The sequence below is a fragment of the Lepidothrix coronata genome, unplaced genomic scaffold (genome assembly GCF_001604755.1).
Source record: "Lepidothrix coronata isolate B3197 unplaced genomic scaffold, Lepidothrix_coronata-1.0 Scaffold4, whole genome shotgun sequence".
Taxonomy (NCBI): domain Eukaryota; kingdom Metazoa; phylum Chordata; class Aves; order Passeriformes; family Pipridae; genus Lepidothrix; species Lepidothrix coronata.
In genome coordinates, this window is record NW_016690184.1 from 3,604,054 (window position 1) to 3,624,714 (window position 20,661).

The window sequence follows — 20,661 nt, forward strand, 5'->3', positions numbered from 1 at the left end:
CTTAGTGGAACTTTCATACAGATGTGACACATACACCAAGTGCTGCAGCCTGTCAGCTGGTGTATGATGGTGATTGAAGGGCTCCAGAAAAGCTGGTAGCGTGGAAAAAGGCTTAGAAACTTAGATTGGGTCAGTATTTTTATTTAAAGAGAAACATTTTTAGGGAAATGTACTCTTAACTGAGTGTCTGATTGGAGGCAGGACTGCTTTTGGCCAGCAGCATGCTGTGTTTCAGTGCCAATGCTAACCAGCCTCATGCATGTGTTTGTGCTTCGCAGATGAATCAGCAAATGGCTGGAATGAACCTCAGCAGTTCCAGCAACGTGATGGGCTTTGGCCAGCCCCCCAGCACAGCGGCAGGATGGACTGGAAGCTCCTCTGGCCAGACTCTCAGCACACAACTGTGGAAATGAAAGTTGCAATAGAAGTCTCTCCCAGAACAGCCACCTAACATTCCTTGTTCAAATGCATTTACTTTTGCTGTTCCTTCCATGTACATATATATTCTTTTTTTTTTTTTCCCAGCTGTTCAGATTAAGAATATAACTGACTGACCGTGTTGTGGTCTATATTGATTTAAATTTGATGTAGTGAAAAGCAGATCAGGAATATATTTATACATCATTGGAAGCATTTTCATACAATGCATATGATTTCATAGACCATATTAAGAAGCTGCTTAACCACATACTGATTTTTTTTCCCTCAAAATTCTAGATCAAATGTTTGCATTAAGGGACGTAGCTATCATGTTAGTAATATCCAAAAATATGAACCCCAATCCCCCCAAATTACCCAGTAATCCTGTAGAAGGTACTCTATGAACAAATGTTTAATCATATATAAATAGAATGTAAATGTATCACCGAGCAATGTTTTCTAGTGTATCAAACAAATTTTGTTTCATCATACATTTCACTGTGATGTTATTATGGTGTGCATAACAGGGAATGTGGTTATTGAAAGAAAGATAAACCTGGATGTTACTGTAGTTCTACAAATCAATAGTTTATTCTTTTAAAAATGAGCATTGGATGCATTTGAGTTTCCTGTGATAAAGTCTCTGATCTGGCTCATGAGGCACACGCACAGTATTAATGCTGAGAACTGGCGGCACAATATGCATACAAGGTAACTCCAAATGAATGGATATATTTTTCCTTGCAGAGATCCAGGTTTATGACAGTGATTGTGTTTACATTTTATGGTGCCTCGTAATGATAAAATGTTATTTCCCTATATTAAAAGGATAAATCCATAAGTGACTCTGGGTTTTTATTTTGTTATTGTACAACCTATTTGACCGCTACTTCTAATGAAGTAAAACATGTTCAGTTTGGAGGATCCATTTATGCAGATATTTAGATCAACAGTTTGTGAGTTAAAATCAGTTTATAATTACACCATTAAGCTGGATAAATACAAAAAGTATATACATAAATAATGATTTTGAAAAAATACCATTACACCACATTTCTCTATGTGGAAACAGCGTTAAAACAAAGGTAAGTGTCAGTTTATTAAGCTGAGAGTTCAGAAATGCATGCAGACAAGTTAGAACAAGCACACCCACTTGATTTGCTTACTAGAGTCTCTGACAACTTCCTTTTGTTTCCACAGAAGTCCATCAGGTCTCACACAGAACCAGATGATTTTAACTGGCTGAATTCAAACACGTCCTGACGCGTCCATTGTCCTGCACTTGCTGTGTAACTGTCTCCCCACATCATACCTCAATATTGACTGTATCCAGGTGGTACTTTGGCTCGTTAGCTAGATTCACCTTCTCTGTTCTCGTGTGCCATACCAGAACCTATAAAATAACATTTGTGTCAGTACAGTCATCTACAGAGATGATGCAAAAGCTTTTTAGAAAGTGTGGAACTTGGTACCTTTGTGCAGTTGTTTGCTTTTGGCTCCAGTTCCTCCACTGTTGTTATCTGTTTCAGAAAATCAGATTCTTGCATTCCTGGTTGAGAACCACGACGCTTGAACACGGCTTTGGGATGCGACAGGATCACTTGAAGACTCACAGCAAATCCTTGGATAGAGGGGGACAGGGAAAAAAAGTTAAGAAAAACCTTTAGGCTTTACATTTTTGTGCAGTTACATTGAAGCCTAGAAATCTCCCATGCTCTTTTTAAAATTGTCTAAATTTGATTATATGAATATTTGGTAGGTTTGTATGTCCTGCATTTCTGTGTTTTGCCCTCAAGATACAATCAGATGTTTTTTGCACCATATTTTCAACATGTTTAATCTATTTCCTGTCATGTAAGGAATATATATTTTTTTGCCCTGAAAAGTCAGATATTGCTAAGATCCTGGACTATTCATCCTTTCTACTTCTAATTAAGAAATAAAACTCAATTTTAAGTAAAATAAAATGTATAAAATTTATACTGTACAAACACTTTCTACATTTAAAGGTGAAAGTCAGAAAAAAGGTTAAAATACATTACAACTGTGATCTTTGGAGAGTTTCAGCCTGTAGAGAGTTTTTAACGTTGTTGGTGAAAGACAAGCCACATTAATGCTCTGCCTTGCACACTGTGTAGTCATTGTGGACTTGTGAATGACTTTCACCACTGGTGGTCTGCAAGGCAGTCTGCAGGTGATCTGTACATGGCACAGCACGGCTGAAAGGACTTCTTGGTGCACACACCTCTCTGCGATGCATTCCTCCGGTAACATGCATTCGGTCCCTTGAAGGGAGATTGCACACTGAGAAATCACTGGTTTGAACAAACTCGCCCTCTCTGAAGAAGCTCCCATGAATCTCCAATTTGCCATTATTTATAGAACTCTCCAGTTTTCCTTCAGCTATGCTCAGTCACATGTATGGTTCTTTCAGTAGGACTCAAAACTAAACTGATTGACTTGTAAAGAAACATTACATTTGTAACTAACTCGTTATGTCTGATTGCCAAGCCTACCAAAGAAATCCTTTCTTCGTCAGTTCAGAGTGGTTCCAGCTGTCCCTTTATGACACAAGTAGTAACAGTTTTCACATCAGTTCTGGAAAACGGCAAGAACATTTAATTCTAAAGCCAGTATTAAAATGTTATTGATTTAAAATTGAGAATAGCTTTCTCTAACTTAATGTAATTCTAACCCATTTTTACTACAGTTGTCTTGCTACTGTATTTTCCTTGAAAGTATCTGTGACTTTTGTGGGGGCCTTTTGAAGAGGAAAATATAAGGAAGTAATTATTACATCACGTGTAAAGAAAGGCGTACTGAAACCACTTTCAGTGGTTCCTGCTCTTGCTTGCAGGAAAGCACAGGAAGACACCAGAAAGTTTGTTTTGTTTTAAATAAAGATTTGGACCCTGATAAAAACTATGGGTTGGACAAACTAAGGTTCCAATTCACTGATGGACACAGTTGCAGAAGACATGTGTATATGTTATATCTTTTTTGTAACTTCATACATTATATCTTGTCTGAGATAAAGAAGAAGAGGTGTCTAGATGGAGAGGGCATATTGCCCACACCTTGCAGAGCAGTCTGGTGAATAAAAGACTTCCAGGAGGTGTGAGACCTTGGCTGCAGCCTGTCCTCACTCAGTTAACTTCTGCAGCATCACTGCTGGGATCCAGCTGTTCTTTGCTGCAGCTGCTGGGCTTAGCTCAGTGCTCCCAGGCAGAATAATGCTCTGGACTTCTCTTCCCCACCAGGGGTTTGTCTGCAGCAGGCTGCAGGCCTTTCCTGCTTCCTACAACTTGTAGACTGGTCATGAGAGAGCACAAGATGGGCTCCATCCCAGCGTTGTTGGTAGGCAAGTGTAATCATTTGGGAAGAGCTGAGATCGAGTGTTTAAACTCCCTCAGCAAGAGACAGCAGCAGCGTGTACAGCCAGCTTGCACCACCTTGAAAGAGACCTTGGACTTAATACTGATGAACAAATTGACCTGCTTCAGTTTAGTGGTTTTGGTTAGGTTTTGTTGGGGTTTTTTCCTCAGTTAGAAAAAGCAATAAATTTTGGATGCAACTGGGCTTTGATAATTTTGGGCACCAAAAAAAAAAAAAAGTTCCTTTGCATGGGAAGGCATTGTTGGAATCCTGATCAGCTGTGTGAGCTGCTGTTTCTTTTCAAAAAGATTTAGGATTCAAGCTGGCCATGCATAAATGAAGTAAACACCAAAATAATTAAGGTAGTGGCCTAGTTTTTAGAATGGGGAAGGAATCCCATTCTAAGCAGAAAAGGCACGGATTTTCCACTGCTTACCTCAGTATGTGTCAGTGTGGCTCCCTGGCTCCCTCAGCCCATACTTATCCATACATTGATTAATTTCTTATGCTTGCTCCTCTGTTGAGAAAATTGCATGGAGTTCTGAGGGTGGATTTCTCCTATGCACAGATCTTCAGATGGGGCGTGTCCCCTGCATGTAACACGTGCCCTTGCTACCATGCTATTGCAAATTGCCATTATAGGGTGCTATCAAAAATCAGGCATCAAATAAAACTTAAATTATAAACTGAGTGTTGGGGGTGACAAGGACACAGACTACTGTGCACAGACTGGCCTGAGGTTTGTTTCCTTGGTCAGTGGTCATGCAGTCTTTGTTTCTTAAAAAATCCAATAAAGCAACAACCTGAAGAGAGAAAATAATGCAAGGAGATTTATGTCCTGCCTATTTTAGTTCTTCAGCTTTGCTTTATAACTGCTTTAATTTCACATGTATGACATTTTGTAAGATGGATTTGGGAGAAAGCCACTTTCTAGTGACACCTTTCCACTGACTTTTTATTACAGATGTATCATTCTGGTGTCGAAAAGAGAGGAGATGGCTCAGGTTTTGACCAGACTGGCACTAATTTCTCTACTAATTTCTCTCAGTAGATAATGAGCCTGTGCTAATAGATGAAAATATGCTGTTATTTTGAATTCTATCACCAAACAGGGATTAATTTGGGATTACTGTCTCCAGTGTAGCATAACTGAACAGTGCTTACATGCATACAGTTATTTTACTTAATCATTATTCCTACAAGGTCATATTGGGTTTAAGCTCATATGATGTGCCACAAGACAATTTCATAGCTGGAGTGTGAAGAGGTGTTTTGGGGGTTTTATGGTGTTTAATGCAAGGTTGTAAATTAAATCTAATTGGCTGAAGAACCACCTATACAGGAATTAATTTGCTGGAGGATAAGATACCTGGGAGATGTGGCAAAGATTATATCTGTGCTTCTTTCAACATAAGCTGTTTCTATTAATTCACACCTTGACTTGTGTTAAATCAGTGGCTTCTGTTAAAAGGCAGAACTATTTTTTTTTCATCCAGTTAAACTTGAGCCAGTGTTTAAAGATTTTGTTGCCATGATTAATGCCATTGCTTCCTAGATGTTCTAGATAGGATAGTGGATGAAGGCAAGCTGGAAACTGAGAGTTTATAATTTCTGGAGTGTATAAATGCTAATGTAGAAACAGACCTACTGGTGTCCACATGGTTTAAGGTACCACAACAACCTTTGGCTTGTTGGATGTGCCATGGCTTGGGCTCTGCTGCTCTCACTGTTCTCCCTGTGACACAGAGTTTGGGTTGCAATAAGGCAGAGATGGCTAACCAGGGGTTTCTATAGTTCAGAACAAAGGCATCTGCTCACAATTAATTCACCATGAAAGGCTCTTGATTGTAAACTCAATGTTTAAAATAGTATTAACCCTTTCACGGAGGAGAAGTTGGGGTTTGGTTTTTTTGAGCATGCTGTCTGCCATAGCCACTCAAAATTTTTTTGTTTGCACTTGTGTCTTCCAGCAGTGGCTCTTTCAGAGTCAGTCAAAATATGCCATGTTTTGTGGTGTCATGAATAGACTAGCTTTTTGCTCAGGGAACCCTAAGAAAGATGAGATGTACTGAAGGACTCATAACTATAGCAAAATGAAAATTAAAAAAAAAAAAAGGTGTTTTCTCAGGCCCTAGCAGAGGCACTTCAGGCACAGTGGATGAGCTCTGCACCACACATCCAAAATCTGCTTGCCTAGTCATTTACAGGCATGTACTAATCCCTGTGCCTGAAGTAACTCCTGGAATGCTAATGTAAAGCATGGGCCTGCCTTCTTGAACAATCCTGACACTAGGAGAATCATGATGTAACATGTTTTCATGAGTGGTCCAAAATTCTGGCACTGGGAACAAGCCAAATTTAAAACAGCCGTATTTAATATAGAAGACTTTAAATCAGGTCCATATTAATTAACACACTGCCTAATTCAGAATCAATGTCACCTTTTTGCTTTCAAGATTCTTTCTCACTTTTCTTCCCTGAGGGTAAGGAAGTTTGTGTCAAACTCTAGAACTCACCTACAGTTAAAACTGAAGCAGAACTTAGAAAACATCTGAACTAATTCATATGGTGAGTTGGTTGCCAGTCAAGAAGCAGCACAGGAAACAGCTACTCTGCTTTCTGAATGCAATTTAGCATTGGAGAATAGCAGTGTCAGCCACAAATTTCTCAAAATAAATAACCAGTGCTTAATGAACTGATCTAATGTGACTGCGATGTGTGAGTGTGTTTCATGGAGTCTGGGGAGGTTGGCCAGCTAGGGTCTTTGAGCTGAGCCCAGTGAAATCAGCAGGATCTGTCTCCACTTGCAGTAATTTGAATTTGACTCTGTATTTTGAAGCCTAGAATAAGAAGTTTTATGTGCTTAAAAGCTTCATCTGAACAGCCACAAGATATATCAGTGATTCCAAACCTTTTAAGTGGTCTTGTGTTCACACCCAGACTCATGATCAAACTCTTGTGAAAATCATTATGAAAAGATAGTTCAGTAAACCAAAGGGAGCTTCCTTACCAGTGCATTGACCAGTGCAGAACATTAACTGTAGACAGCTGAGCAGTTTAATATATGCACCTATACTTTTTTCATGGCAGTATTTTCAAAAGAGGTCCTTGAACTTCCTTATGTGCAGTATAACCTAAATTGCTTGTGTGTTTGGTGAGGAGATGGAGAAATGCCAGTGATGGACCACAGCATGGACTTAGTTTTTTTAGCAAGTTTCCCAAGTCTGCAGGGGTGTGTTGGGAAGTTGGGAGCAAAGGGCATGGGTAGGAAACTGAGTGTTGACATGTGTCCTGTAGACTGTACCTGCTCAGACACCTATGAAGTTCTGGATTTGCAGTTCTGTTCTGTTAGTGCCCTTCCTGAGGGGACTGAAGATGCAACTTTCACATAATTTTTTTAGCGTTCTACACAGCATCCATTTCTCTCCTTGCTGAAATTAAAAATGTAATTTAATTTCTTCAGTATTTTTGAAGACTAATAAAAGTTGTCTTACAAAATAGTAACTCCTTGTTTGCGGATCTGCAGTAACTTCCTGTACTAGCAATGTTTCTTTGTCTCTATAACCCTCCCTTTTGTGACTTTCATAAAAGTACAAGGAGGTAATGCTCCTAATGGAGCTGCTTTTCCCTCATGCCAGTGATTCAGCCAGCAACTGCAAAGTAAACCACAACTTAAGAACTTTCCAAGTATCTCTTCATGTCTCAGTTAGAGTCCCCTGGCCATTGTTGTGTAATGGCTTTTTGCCTGCTGCTAATGAATTATGAACCATGCTCTCACCTAAATAATGCCCATCAGTAATCCCTTCTGCAGCACTGTATCAATAGGTATCTGTGAGTCCACAGGCAGAGACTGATAAAATGCACAGCTGCAGTGCTCGACACGCTGCATGGGTTTGGGCATTGACGTACCTACATCTCCCCTGTGGAATGCCTCTACCTGAACACCCAAATATTAATTTTTATGCCAGGTGGTATTATTGTCTTGAAATGCCCCTATAGTACAGAAAAATTCACCTGCTGATGTTTCTATCTTTGAGGTGTTAAAAACAATTAGTACTTTATTCTTTTTAACCAATACAACTGTATATAGTGTACATATTTATCATCAGACATTTCAATTAATATATTCTGCCAAAGTGAGAAAGCACTGTTCTTTTCCCTCTCCCAAAATATAAGTGTACCAGAGGAAAAAAAAGTGGCTATTTCTCTCCTGTTCTTGCCCTTGTATTCCTACTTTTCCCCTTCCCTCCTTGATACAGAAGTGCCTAAGTGCAAATATCGTATCGCTTGCTAGGAAATCAGCTGCTGCTACATCAGAAATTGGACTTCTGCACAGTGGTGATTCATGTGGCAGTTGTGAATATATTCAAGAGATTGTCTAAGCATGGACTGACAGCAAGACAGAGCTGTGTGGTGTGCAAACTTCACTGCAGAAGATTGATTACATCCATTTTGAAGCTTTTCTGCCTTCATCTACTAGGCAATAGCTGTCAGTGATTTTTCACCTAAGCCCAGTGTTTCAAACTATATCCATCTACAGTTATCACTGTCATTCCTAATAACCAATACAAAATGAATCATTTCATGATACAGTAGCATTTTACAACATGAGGTCTATGAAGGGTCTGTATTTATACTACCTGGTTTAGATTGATGACACAATGACAGGCAGGTGCTCCTTGCAAAAATTACTTCGATGAATTAACTTACAATTAACTTGTTTCAGACAAACAATTTATACAACATAAAAGCCAAGTTGCCACATAAAATTAAAAACAAATGAAAGTAACTTCAGATATCACCAAGCAGCAACTTAATTAGACAAGATGTGCAAGCTAAGACTTCCGGGATATTTAGTGCCAAAGGGCTGCATACAGTGCTGACACTTGGGAAGTTTTAAAAGCTGCTTACCTTGAGAAAATCCGTTATTATGAGAAACATTCATGTATCATGTAAATTGATCCTTACCTGCCATGTCAATAGCAAAGGGCCTGTCCGCTCTCCAGCCCGTGTACCAGCCAACAACTTTGCCGTTCTCCACGACTGGGCGCTCGTACCGCCGTCCCCCGACCAGCCCCACGGGCCACACGGACACCTTGCGTGTTGTGCGCATCTGCAAGAGGCAGCGCAGCATCACTCACTGCCGGCCTGTGCTCCTGGCAGGCTTCTTTTGTAAGTGTTGGTAGAAAGCCTACACGCTAATCAGCAAGACTAGGTATTCAAAGGCAATTCTAGCTTACAGATTTCAGCCCAACAGAGTAAGTGTTTGAAAGCTACGTGTGCCCACTCATTTTCTGTGAAATCTCCAGCTCTTTAGCCCATAGGTACCTCAATTCTACTTTAACACCCTATTCATAATATCTTTTATAGCAAAATTTTTTAAAAGCTGTGAAAAAACAGGTTTGGGTTTTCCTTTCTTGTTTGGGTTTCCACAGGTGTAGTAGATCTTTTTTATCTGCAAGACTACAGCATTCTCTCAGTAGGCTTATTTCTATAGATTGCTGAGATATTTTACAAACCCAATGAGAGAAAATGTAATAATGATTAACAAATACGCATGTCACTAAAACAAGTAAAATTAGTTTGAGACTGGTAAAAAATGCATTGAGTACAGGAAATTATGACACAGCTCTTTCCTACCTGCAACATACCAGATTTGTACAGAGCTGAGATGCAGCTCAGATCTATTAAACGGTCACCAAAAAAAAAAAAAAAAAGATTATTTGTGTTAAACCTTTTTTAATTTTACATTTTCCCTTTAAAAACTCTGCTAAATTTCCAGGAAGGATGAAAAAGCAGGCCAGGCAGGATGCTTACTATCAATAAAAGGAATTTTTCCCAGTGGTGTAAATGTAACTAAATGCAGTTATAGAAACATGGTCCTTATCTAACCTTGAGGAATCTACAGATACTAAAAAATAATTCTTTCTTTAGCAAGAAGGGTGCATGACTGGGAGTCACTTCAAGAAAGACATTGAGGTGCTGGAGCATGTGCAGAGAAGGGCAATGAAGCTGGGGAAGGATCTGGAGAGCAAGTCATAGGAGGGGCAGCTGAGGGAGCTCGGAGTGTTTAGCCTGTTAAAAAAGGAGGCTCAGGAGAGACCTTATTTCTCTCTACAACTACCTGAAAGGAGGTTGTAGCCAGGTGGGGCTTGGCCTCTTCTCCCATGCAACTAGTGACAGGACAAGAGGAAATGGCCTCAAGCTGTGCCAGGGGAGGTTCAGTTTGGACATTAGGAAGAATTTCTTCACTCAAAAGGTTGTCAGACATTGGAACAGGCTGCCCAGGGAAGTGGTGGAGTCATCATCCCCAGAGGTGCTCAAGAAACAACTGGATATGCCAATTAGTGCTATGATTTAATTGATACAGTGCAGTTCAGTCAAAGGTTGGACTCAACCTTGGAGGTCTTTTCCAACCTTAAAGAATCTGTGATTCAGTGAGTTCAGATAACTGGTTCACTGGACCATTTTCTTCAGTAAACAGGAGATAATATGACATGAACTTTGACGCGCTGCTCCCCATGGGAAAATCAGATAGTCTGGTGTGAGAACTTGAGTAGACGAGTGCAACAGACACAGCAACTTGCACAGTTTAACCACATTGATTCAAAAGCCACTGTTTCAACTACTGTGTTTTAAATATGGTGCTATTTAAACAAGTATTAAACTATTTCAGTGTAATGTGGGCTTTATTTGATCTATTCTAAAAACAGTCTCATCTTTTGTTGTAATTGAAGCTTATTCCTTAGGGAAAGGTTATCCCTTTCTCCTTCCAAGCACTCCTCTTAGCAAAAACAAATACAGTTTTACATATTTGTTACTGCAGTCCCCTATCAATGGATGTTGAAGTAAAAGACAACCTTGGTTAAATATTAAACAATTCTCTTTCTCTCTGCCAAGGTGAAAGATTTATCATGCATATCATCTACACTCATAGGAGTTGCACCAGAAAAAACAAAGGCATCATGTCAGTGTGGTTCACATTTCCAAGCTAGATACATTAGCAGATTCTTAGAACTTTCACACAGGGAAGGCATAAAATATATATTTGAAAATCCACAAATATGTATGGACACACAGAAGATAGATATGTACCTTCTCTCCCTCCAATTATTTGTGTATCTTCAAATTTGTTTAGCAGAACTTCCTCACCTCCACCCTAATAGCTGTGGCAGTCAGCTGAGAGTCACACCACCTCTCAGTAGCAGCAGAGACATCCCATAGTGTGTGAGAGCAGAGTGATGTGTACAGTTGGCAATATAGGGATTTCTTTTGATAAGGATTCTGTCCAAGCCATTGACTATTTAATTGCCAGTGAGGCACTACCATGAATCTCTCTACAAGTTATTGCTAATCATGTTTATCTGTAACTCTTCTCCCTGCTTACGTTTAATTTTCCAATCTGTCGCACTCCTCCATGCAGGAAAAGCAGAGTTAGCAGTTAACTATTTGGGTATGGACATTAGCCAAACCTTCTCATGAAGGTCTTTTAACTCTGGTTTTAATGATACATCCCTTTTGCATATTTTGCTAACAGCATATTTCTATTAACATCCAAACATATCAGACATGGACACAGGGCATCATTCTGTTGGGCATGTCTACACAGTTAAGTTCCAGTAGGTTTCCAAGGGCACCAACAAGCCACATACACCCAACTGTGCTACACCAGCAATAACCACAGGATGAACACGCATGTTGCCATTAACACCTCCTGGAGGGTATGGATACCTTCACAAATTATTAATGTACAGAATTGCAGCACTTTAGCCACCCTATGCCAATCGCACCCACAGTAAACACGAAATGCCACAAGACAAGGGCAGACACACTCTAACTACGAGAGTGTGGCTGATGCATGGTGCACCCATGCCCTGCCTGAGCACACAATAGAAGTTTGGGCAGCTGTACTGTACAATGGGCCAGGTTACACAGGACTTCTGAACTGGGTAAACAGCAGCCTCAGCATCTATGCTGGCAGAACCAGACAGATTTACATTAATACTCTACCATTCACCACGTCTACAAAAATCTTGTCAGTGGAAAGTATATCACTGACCTCGCAAAACCCAAGAAGTTTTGAATTCGTACAGTCTTGGTTCTATCTTGGTGTCTAAGAGTTATGTCAGTAAAGCCACCACACAACAGAAGGAAGGAGCTCTACATTTTGTCCTTGGGTTCCTTTCTTTATTCTCACAGGTTACATTTTTGGAGAATGAAATAAGCAGGTGTCAAGAATACAGCAATCCCTTTAAGTAAAAGCTGAAAGAGCACATCTAGACCAGTATTTATGCTAATTCTGAAATACCTCACAGCCTCAGAATATGCTAGGCAGATGAAAGTAGGAATATTTCTTTTAATCTTCTGAGAATAGCATTACTGCAGTTAACATACTGCTATGTGAAGGCTGTATTTATGTATGATGGGGGAAAAGCTATTATTTGGATTAAAAGGCCAGCTTGCACCTGGAATTTTATGCTGCTAATCATTGAGACACAAAAAGGTGATTCAAAAATGTGTTAATTCTAAATAGTCTTAGTGCTGTGGGCTAAACAACTGCCAAAATCCTATGACTTACAAATAGCTTCCTAAATTGCCCTTCTGTCATTGTAATGACAGCAGTAGCACACGCTGTCTTAATACTCAGTATTTTAAGTCCTAGCAACTTACATGAATGGTATTCATCTTACTTATACTTAACTCTCTGTAAGTATCTGGTCTGTCCTAGTTAGACTTCTATAGCTAATGAAAGAGATAGGAACCCACTGACATGATTCATCCTGCTTGGCTTAGACAGCTATCTTAAGGTGGGATGAATCTCCCTCTGGAAATGCTTTTATCCTCTATTTACTTTTTGATTATCTGAAAGGGGGTCTTGGGCATAGGAGGAGAGTGATGTACTGGATGGGGAAGATGGTAGAAAAAATCTGAATGAAGTAGCAGAAGGGACAACGATTGGGAAGGATTGGGCAAGGAAATGACAGGAGAGATTGGTAACAACTGACCTAAGAAATCCGAGTGAGGTGATGGGCATACAACAGTAAATAGTTACAACAGAGTAACCACTAAAGAATAGCAAGTGAAAATGCAGAAAATGTATCTGAGTAATAAAAGGCAGTGATAAAAGCATTGCCAAATACAGCATCTCATTAGTCAATCAAGAAAAGCTGCTTAATGGGATGTGCCGAACTGATGGATAGGGAAGATACCAAACCAGTAACAAAATATAAAAGCCCAGGGGGAATGAAGGCAAATGACAGACAGGGAGAAGGAAACATGGAGGTACTAATGACCTTTCCCAAATCTTCGCTCGCGAAGACTGGCCATTATTTATTATTAAAGCTCTTTGTAAATGCAAACCTGCTGCTACACGTAGTACGCTTTTTTCTCCCCCTATCATTTCAGCCTCTGTCTGATTTGTGATCTATACTGGTCAGGCTACAGGTTAGCACCCAGGCTCACCATCCCATCCCACTCCACCCCCCTGCCCATCCCAGCAACACTCGGGCAGATTTCTACAAAAAAATTCCTATTTATTATTACCAAAGACAGGACACAGAGCTCCTTCACTACAATCCTTCTACAGCAGAAAATTTTATGGGTTAAAAAAACATAAGCACAGCCAGGTTCCCTATCAGTTCTCACACAGTTCTCTGCATTGCTCACAGGTCATCTAAAGCCAAATTCTGCTTCAATGAAACTCATGGAAGAGTACTACGAGTCAGACAGCTCAGCAGCAGCGATGCTGTGCCTGTTTACTGAGGCATTGGATGGAGCTTCTGCCCCTACTTACCATCACTTCAAAGGAGGTACTGAGGCATAGAAAACCTCTGCCAGTGATTTTTGTGGTTCAGGGACTGTGACACTTAAGGGATAGGAACTTCAAAAAGCAAGGTTGTTGTTGGTAAACTTGACTGTAAAAGGTATTCTCTGTGGGAAAACTTGTAGAAAGGGTCTACAAGTCAAAAAAAATTTCAGTCATTGAACTAGCCTGCTCCACAACCCTCACAGGTGATCTGATTTAGTTCTTCGCCATCCTCACTATTAGAAAGCTTTCTCTCCAAGCATGTTTTAAACCTCCTCTGCTGATTTGTACACAATCTACACTGCAAAGGGAGGATACATTAATTCCCCCCTTCTTTCCAGCAACATTTTATATATAGGGTACAATGATTAATGCTTTTAAATTATACCAGCATCCTTGGGCACAAATGTCAATATTGCTTCCCTACGGAAGAAAACTGTACCAAATTTAACTAAAGCAGTTAGGAGCCAATTTCTCTGGACTGGGATGACTTCCAAAACATTTGCTACTCATGTTACTTCTGGGCCCTTCTACTGACTGGTTCTTTTTCTCATCCTACTCTCTGTCATCCTACAAGGTTGCGTTCACTGCACCTCGGAAGAGCTGCTGACCCTCTCTAATTAAATTCAGAGTAACAGTATCAGTTTCACATATGAGACCACTGCTGTCAGTGCAGAAACAGACAGTACTTTGCAACCCAGAGTCCTTCACTTGGATAATGTTTCAAATAGCTCTTTTTTTTTTTTTTTTTTTTTTTTTGTCACTGGTTCCTCTCATTTTTAAGCTATTTCATTCTCTGCCAGTCTTTTCTAATCCAGTCTCTTTAGCACAGGTATTACATGTGTATGTGGAAGAAGAATGTCAGTGTGCATTTAAAATCTGTCATGTACTCCTAAATCATTTATACCCTAGAAAGGTATTTAATGCACTGCTAACGCACATTTGGATCATTTTTTTTATTCTGAAGAATATAACTAATGACTGCCAGCTAATATTTAATTCTGTCTAGACTACTGAATGTTATTTTTAAGACTATATCAAAAGATTTGATTTTTCCAACCAGCTCCAAGAGATACAACAAAAGATTTTCATGTTTTTAAAGATAAACAGATTCACTTATACTAGTTTTAAATCTTTTTGCATACATATATCCATTCAAAAATACACATATACAGTGTATAAAGATTATGACAGTTATGTAAGTGTTATTGAAGGAACACTAACCCTTCCCTTGTCAAAGCTGGAAAAAATAGCAAATATTCACCTCTCCTGTGATGCGTTTTTTGAGTTGCTCAAAATATTTTACAAAGATGATCACAGGAAAACTGAAGCCTGTGTGACGTGCAGTGCCTGGAAGTATTTCTGTTCCATTTTTAATAACAAGGAATTACTTTTTTTAGGCTACTGAAATGGCTGTTAAAAGCCATTAGAATATCTGCCGCCTTCATAAATACCTTTTGGGAAAGGGAAGAGCAGGGACGCAAGAAAGTGCTTTCAATCTGAATCTTGAGCTACCTGTAAAGACTACCACAACTTCAGGAGAACAGGTTGAGCTCTCTCTCCTCCTACCTCCTTTCCAGCTTCAACTCTACCATCACATTCAGGGTATTCTTGTGCAGGCAACAGCTACAGCAAATTGAACTCTGGTCCACAACTCAGTGGGCAACAGGGCTAACTGCTAAGCTACTGAAGTTTGGGTTGGTTTTTTTTACCCTTCAGAAATGACAATTAGGGCTGTGATTTAGTTTAAACTCCATGCTGCAAGGCTGTATTCAGATCATACCTTAGAGCATGGATTTCTCTAAGGCGGCCCAGTCTTCCAAGTTGCACACATACCCATACACGGATCAAGGCTTTTGGCCAACTACACAAAACACAGAAAGAGCAGAGAAAATGCCTGAGACACAGAAACACATGAATTATGTGAAGAGTTAAGGGAAGTGGAACTTAGCTGTCTATCTTCAGTTTTTAGCGCTTAAGTAAATCCTGTTTTTAAAATCTCTCTATGAAGGTGGAATGCCAGCTTTATCTAAGGTTTTCTTTCTGGAAGTTTAAAAATGTGCAATCAGCAGTTGCTAGGCATCAGTCACAATATTCCAATAACTTGCATTCAGGAATAACATGAAACACAAATGCACCAGAAACTATAAGATAGTCACTCCAAAAAGAACAGCCTATAGTACAAAATGGAAGTTATCATGATTCATGTAGAAACATCTGTAAAACAAATGTACTAGTTGGGATTTCAGGCTTTTCAATGGCTTTTTTCATGAATGTAGGCTGACTTTCAACTGAAAACAGATATTTTCAGAAAGCAGACTGTTGTTTTTGATGGCAAGATGCAGATGTACCCCTCCAGGTGAACAGATCATATCTGAGCAGAAAATACATAATAACTTTTGAGGCCTGGATCTCAAAATATTTATAACAAAATATAATATGCCAGAACCACAGGCATTAAAATAAAAGCATGATTTTTTACCTGACCACCACTATATGCTCAAGCAGAAAGGGTTGGGAATAACTTAAAGGCCACTTCTTCACTCCTGGAGATATTTTCTTCATCATTGCTGCAGCCCCACTTACTACTCTAAAGAATTTCACAATTGCTGAACAAACCGGTTCTTTCCCTGCAGCCTTTCCAGGGAGGGTGAGCCAAAATGCTCAAGAGAGCCAATGCTGAACATACTGTAGCAGCAGAAAGACAAACCAGGCTCTCCACCTTATTCTAGAAAGGACAACTAAACCTGCTCAGACTCTGCCCAGTTTGACTTTGAGGACATAGTTTTGCCAGTCAGAAAACTAGCCTATACATCCACATTCATCACAGGTCTTAGGAAAAAAGATAATTACAAACAGCACTAGAGGGTTCCAGATTTACTACAGACAGTGACATTTTCCAGAAAAACTCTACTGTAAACTGGGTTCTTGGGGTTTTTTCCTGATTTCCATGAAACACACTTGGTCTAGTTCTACTGGGCTCAGCTCACTCTATATCAAATATAAAGTATTCATTCCTATACATACCAGGCAGAAGGACTTTGGACAGAGATTAGAATTTCCTCATCAAAAGCTCTCAGAAGTATCCCATGGCATTTCATGTCAAAGCATACTCCTTTCTGATCATGACCCTCACAACTACACTACAACTCCCAGTAAAGCTTTTGCCGAATTTGCTTTGTTAAAAAGGCTCTGTCTTCTGTAAGGGCACTAGGGAAAGCCACAGCAAAAGAGCTGCCTTAAACATAATCCTTCACTGACAGTTCTGTGCAGTTCTGTGGCTCACCTTTTGCTCAGCAGTCCTGCTTGTTTAACCTCTGAGCAAAACGCATCCCTAATGCCAATGTTTCTCTCATGCTGGCTTTACAATCCTAACTAGCCTTGGTTCCCACCTCCCCAATCCCTCACTGCTGTTACTGAAACCAGCTTTGACTCAGAAACAAAGAATACAGACCTACTATTTCATAAGACAGCAAATGTATGTAAGTGCTTGCGGGCAGACAGTACCTCACATTGCCGCTGGCAGTTTGGGACCTACACACCCCTCTGCCCGTGTCAGTGACATGCTGGAAGTCACGCAGCCAGCACAGGATGGTGGGTGGTAGGATCAGAATTCAGAGCACCTGTCTTGTCTTCCTAAATTTAAACTGCCCCCTCCCAGTGAGCAGACTTCAGTTTATCAGACCTTTTTAGGATTAAGCAACTGCAGGTCTGGAGAATTGTTCCCAGCAGGGCGACGAAGTGAAAAAACTCCCTCTCAGGTAGAGTTACCACCACTTTCATGAGAGGAATTACTACCAGATTTCATCTACACACAATATGTTCTGAAGCTGTTCTCTTCATGCTTGGAAAAGACAAGTATAGCTTACACTCATATATCTATCAATTCCGGAAAGAGAGATCAGGATTTACTACAGAGCTGTCAAGCCAGAATCCATGGAGACACAGAATTTCTTTTATCAAGAAAAAAAAAAAGCAACCAGCCCTCAAGCAGTGCCTCGACTGAAAATCAGACTCCTGGCTCTCTCCAAATGTAACCTCCCACACATAAAGGCATCTTGTTGGTAAACCTTGCCAAGGGACTTCCATTAACTTTGCCAGGTCCATGAGGCGTTCCCTGTGTTACTACCAGTGGTGACCCCAGAAAACAGTCATGGGAACTTGCAGAGGTAATTAAAGCAAAAGCTCCTTCCCCACTCCTGTAGCTGAGCTTTCCAACCACCACATTTCACAGGGAAAACTCGTTCATGTGTGTCTGCCTGTGAACACACAGCTCAGAATAAACACCTCTTCCCCAGCAGCTGAACCCTGGTGAAAGGGAGGTCTTAGGATTGCAGAGGTTCATGCTGGAGGTTACAATTCTTGTTAGCAAGAAGAAACACAGGTTGCCTGTTGTGCTTGTAATTTTCAAGGTTAACCCTTCAGACAGCTTTATCCCCTTGCTTTCCTGCATTTCCCACCTGATCAAAGAGGTAATTTGTACCTTTCTGTTGCATCCTTCACAGCAATTAGAAGAATAATGATAGAAATTATAAAAGAATAAATGTGACTGAACCCCTTCTCAGTAGCTCTGGGTCACTGAAGTGAAATGCCTGTCAATACTGTTCTCTTTAGCTTGTCTGTAATGTCGGTACTCAAAAAAAAAAAAGCCCAAACCAACAAACTATTAAAAAAAAAGTAGATATTTGTCTCCAAATATCTTTTGTTCCACACTAGTCATTGTGTCGAAGTGTACTTTCTGTTTCAATTATGTGGGCACTCCCATCACATCAAAGATGTGTACGGTGGAATTACTCTGCATTATAACGTGCTAAGCACAACCGTGAGAATTTTAAAAAAATCAATTACGACAAAGGTTTAGCCTCCAGGCAAAGGTCCTTAAATTAGCAGCTTTAATGCTGAATGCCAAATGGGCAAAAGAAGAAGGACATCTCTGCTGAATGGGGACCCTGCACCTGCCCATTCACTCACCGGAAATGAAAAGGGATGTATTACAAACCTAAATATTTCTAAACCAGCTTGCTCTAGGGAATTGCACGTGCTTCACCTTTCTGTGTGTTGTGTTCATTTTAGCCTACTGACTGTAAAGCACACGAGGAGGCACATTGCTTGGAAGCAAGCTGTAGAATATGGGTGTGCACCTCTAAATACAGTTCTGTCCACTAGCAAGAAGATATGGACCACAGTCTGTCAGAAGCCCTGTGTGTTCCCTATCTGCTGCCAACCTACTTTTCCATTTCCCTCCCTTATTTCCCTGCCAAGGGTACTCTCCTAGCTGTCACAGAAGATGTACATGATCTTTCTTCTGCTGTTTTATGTCCACTTATTAAAGTCCCTCCTTCCTGCCAGGCAGAACTCAGAAAGAAAGCTGGATACCCTCTGCTCCAAGTGCTTGCCAATTCCCACCAAAATGAAACAAAGCCCTTCACCAAGGGAAGGCAATAAAGACAAAACCAGGTCCCTTCAGAAAAGAAACTCCTGAAAGGGTGTTTAGTCATTACACAAACGATTTGCTGCTTTTAAGAGCGAAAAGGCTTCGAAAAGGCTTCAAAAAGGCAAGTCCATGTGAAGGAGCCGGCTCTGGATAAATTCATTTGCGCCAAGAAAAAACTGTGAAGGATGGCGACTCCTGATGCCAGTTTGCCCTACAAGGAGAGGGATGCAGCCCGAAAAAAATCCCAACTATGAAAGAGCGCTTTTCATCCCAGCTTTAACAAAAACACAAGATCCCTTATTTAAATCCTAAACTTGCCTCGCTCGGCTGAAAAGCGAGAAAACAACAGTGAAAAGTTGGGGGGAGCGTGGAGGAGAGGGACAAGAAACTTAAAAAGCAAGAGAGAAGTGTCACACGAAGGCAGCGCTGGAGAGCCCGGCTGAGGGACGGAGCGGGGCGAGGTATCCGCGCCGGGGACCGGGCAGGAATTCTCCATGGCCAGAATTTCTGAGTATGGGGCACCGAGCCGCCGCAAAGCGGGATGTGGCACAGCCCCGCACGGGAGCCTGGAGAGGGGCGAGCCCGGCGGGAAGCGGGGATGCTGGAAGCGGTGGGAGCCCGCGGAGAGGCGGTGGAGCGCGCCCCCCCCCTCCCTTATCCCGCACGCACCTCCTGGAACAGCTCCAGGCTGTAGGTGTTGTCGTCGTCGGCGAAGAAGAGCACCCCGGGCTGCGGGGGCGGCAGGTGCTGGTGCCGCTGCCGCAGCCAGGCCAGGCCGGCGTTGCGCTGCTCGGTGGCGCGGGGCAGCCCCGGGCGCTTGTAGCGGCGCGGCGTGGGGACGTGCAGGTGCGTGCAGGGCAGCCCCGCGCCCGCCACGAACCGGGTCACCAGCTCGCTGCGCGCCGCCGCGTCCTCCACCAGGATCCAGTGGAGCCGCGACACCTGCCGGAAGGTGTTGGCCAGGCGGGTGAGCTCGGCCTTCTGCACCGGGCGGCTGTAGGTGGGCGTGATGGCATAGATGGTGGGCAGCACCGCCTCGGGCCGCCGCCGCGGGGCGGGAGGCCGCGCCCCGCCGCTACCGCCCTCACCCCCGCCGCGGGGGTACAGCGCGGGCAGCGGCGCCCGGCTACTATCGATGTCCAGCACGATGATGACGATGAGCACCCAGGGCAGCAGCAGGAGGAAGCGGCTGAACAGCAGGGACTTCATGCTGCCCCGGCGCCCTCCCGCCGCGCCTCCGCTCAGCGCCGCCCCATGGACGGGTGCGGCGGGGCGGCCCCTCCGCGCTGCTCCGCGGGGCGCCCGGGCGGCGGCGGCGGCCGGGGCGGGCGCCGGGCGCTCCCTCCCGCGGGCGCGGGGCCGCCGGCGCGGCGGGTCGGGGCTCCTCGCGGTGCCCTCCCGCAGCCCGGCGGGTCAGTGCCCAGCCCCGCTCCTGCCGCGCCTCTATTCCGCGCTCGGCCGCCCTTCGTCCTCCTCCCGCTTCTCCCTCCGCATCGCCGGACAGGGGACTCGGCAGGGACTCTGGGGAGACGCTCCTTCTCCTGCGCTTCCCCGGGCGGCTCTGGCGGTGTGCGGGGGCGGGGAGGGGAGGGCGGGCGGAGAGGCGGGAGCGAGGGTCCCCGCGGGC

The 20,661-nt window shown here is 42.4% G+C and overlaps 2 protein-coding genes across 3 annotated transcripts in view; one reads left to right on the forward strand and one right to left on the reverse strand.

The window, feature by feature from the left end:
- The window catches only part of SMAP1 (small ArfGAP 1), an 89,263-nt gene extending 88,002 nt beyond the window's left edge, over nucleotides 1-1,261 (forward strand). Inside the window, exon 11 of one of the 2 annotated variants that reach the window (XM_017825543.1) lies at nucleotides 279-1,261. In XM_017825543.1, the coding sequence (XP_017681032.1) occupies nucleotides 279-413 (135 nt within the window). In that variant the 3' untranslated portion in view covers nucleotides 414-1,261. The remainder of the gene's footprint in view (nucleotides 1-278) is intronic. The other variant, XM_017825549.1, reaches the window with a different exon arrangement.
- B3GAT2 (beta-1,3-glucuronyltransferase 2) lies at nucleotides 988-20,264 on the reverse strand. Its single transcript, XM_017825560.1, has 4 exons — nucleotides 19,704-20,264; nucleotides 8,764-8,908; nucleotides 1,893-2,041; nucleotides 988-1,813 (listed from the first exon to the last, which is right to left on the reverse strand). The coding sequence occupies exons 1-4, from the start codon at nucleotides 20,241-20,243 to the stop codon at nucleotides 1,727-1,729; spliced, it is 921 nt and encodes a 306-aa protein (XP_017681049.1). The 5' UTR covers nucleotides 20,244-20,264; the 3' UTR covers nucleotides 988-1,726.
- Between the last annotated feature and the right edge of the window lie 397 nt (nucleotides 20,265-20,661).

Excerpts from the sequence above, each read along its gene's own strand:
- B3GAT2 (XM_017825560.1), bottom strand. The coding sequence starts at position 20,243 with ATGAAGTCCCTGCTGTTCAGCCGCTTCCTCCTGCTGCTGCCCTGGGTG. Across the intron at positions 8,909-19,703 it reads GCCTGGAGCTGTTCCAGGAG|ATGCGCACAACACGCAAGGT; the intron begins GTGCGTGCGGGA and ends TGCCTCTTGCAG. Across the intron at positions 1,814-1,892 it reads AAGCAAACAACTGCACAAAG|GTTCTGGTATGGCACACGAG; the intron begins GTACCAAGTTCC and ends GTTATTTTATAG.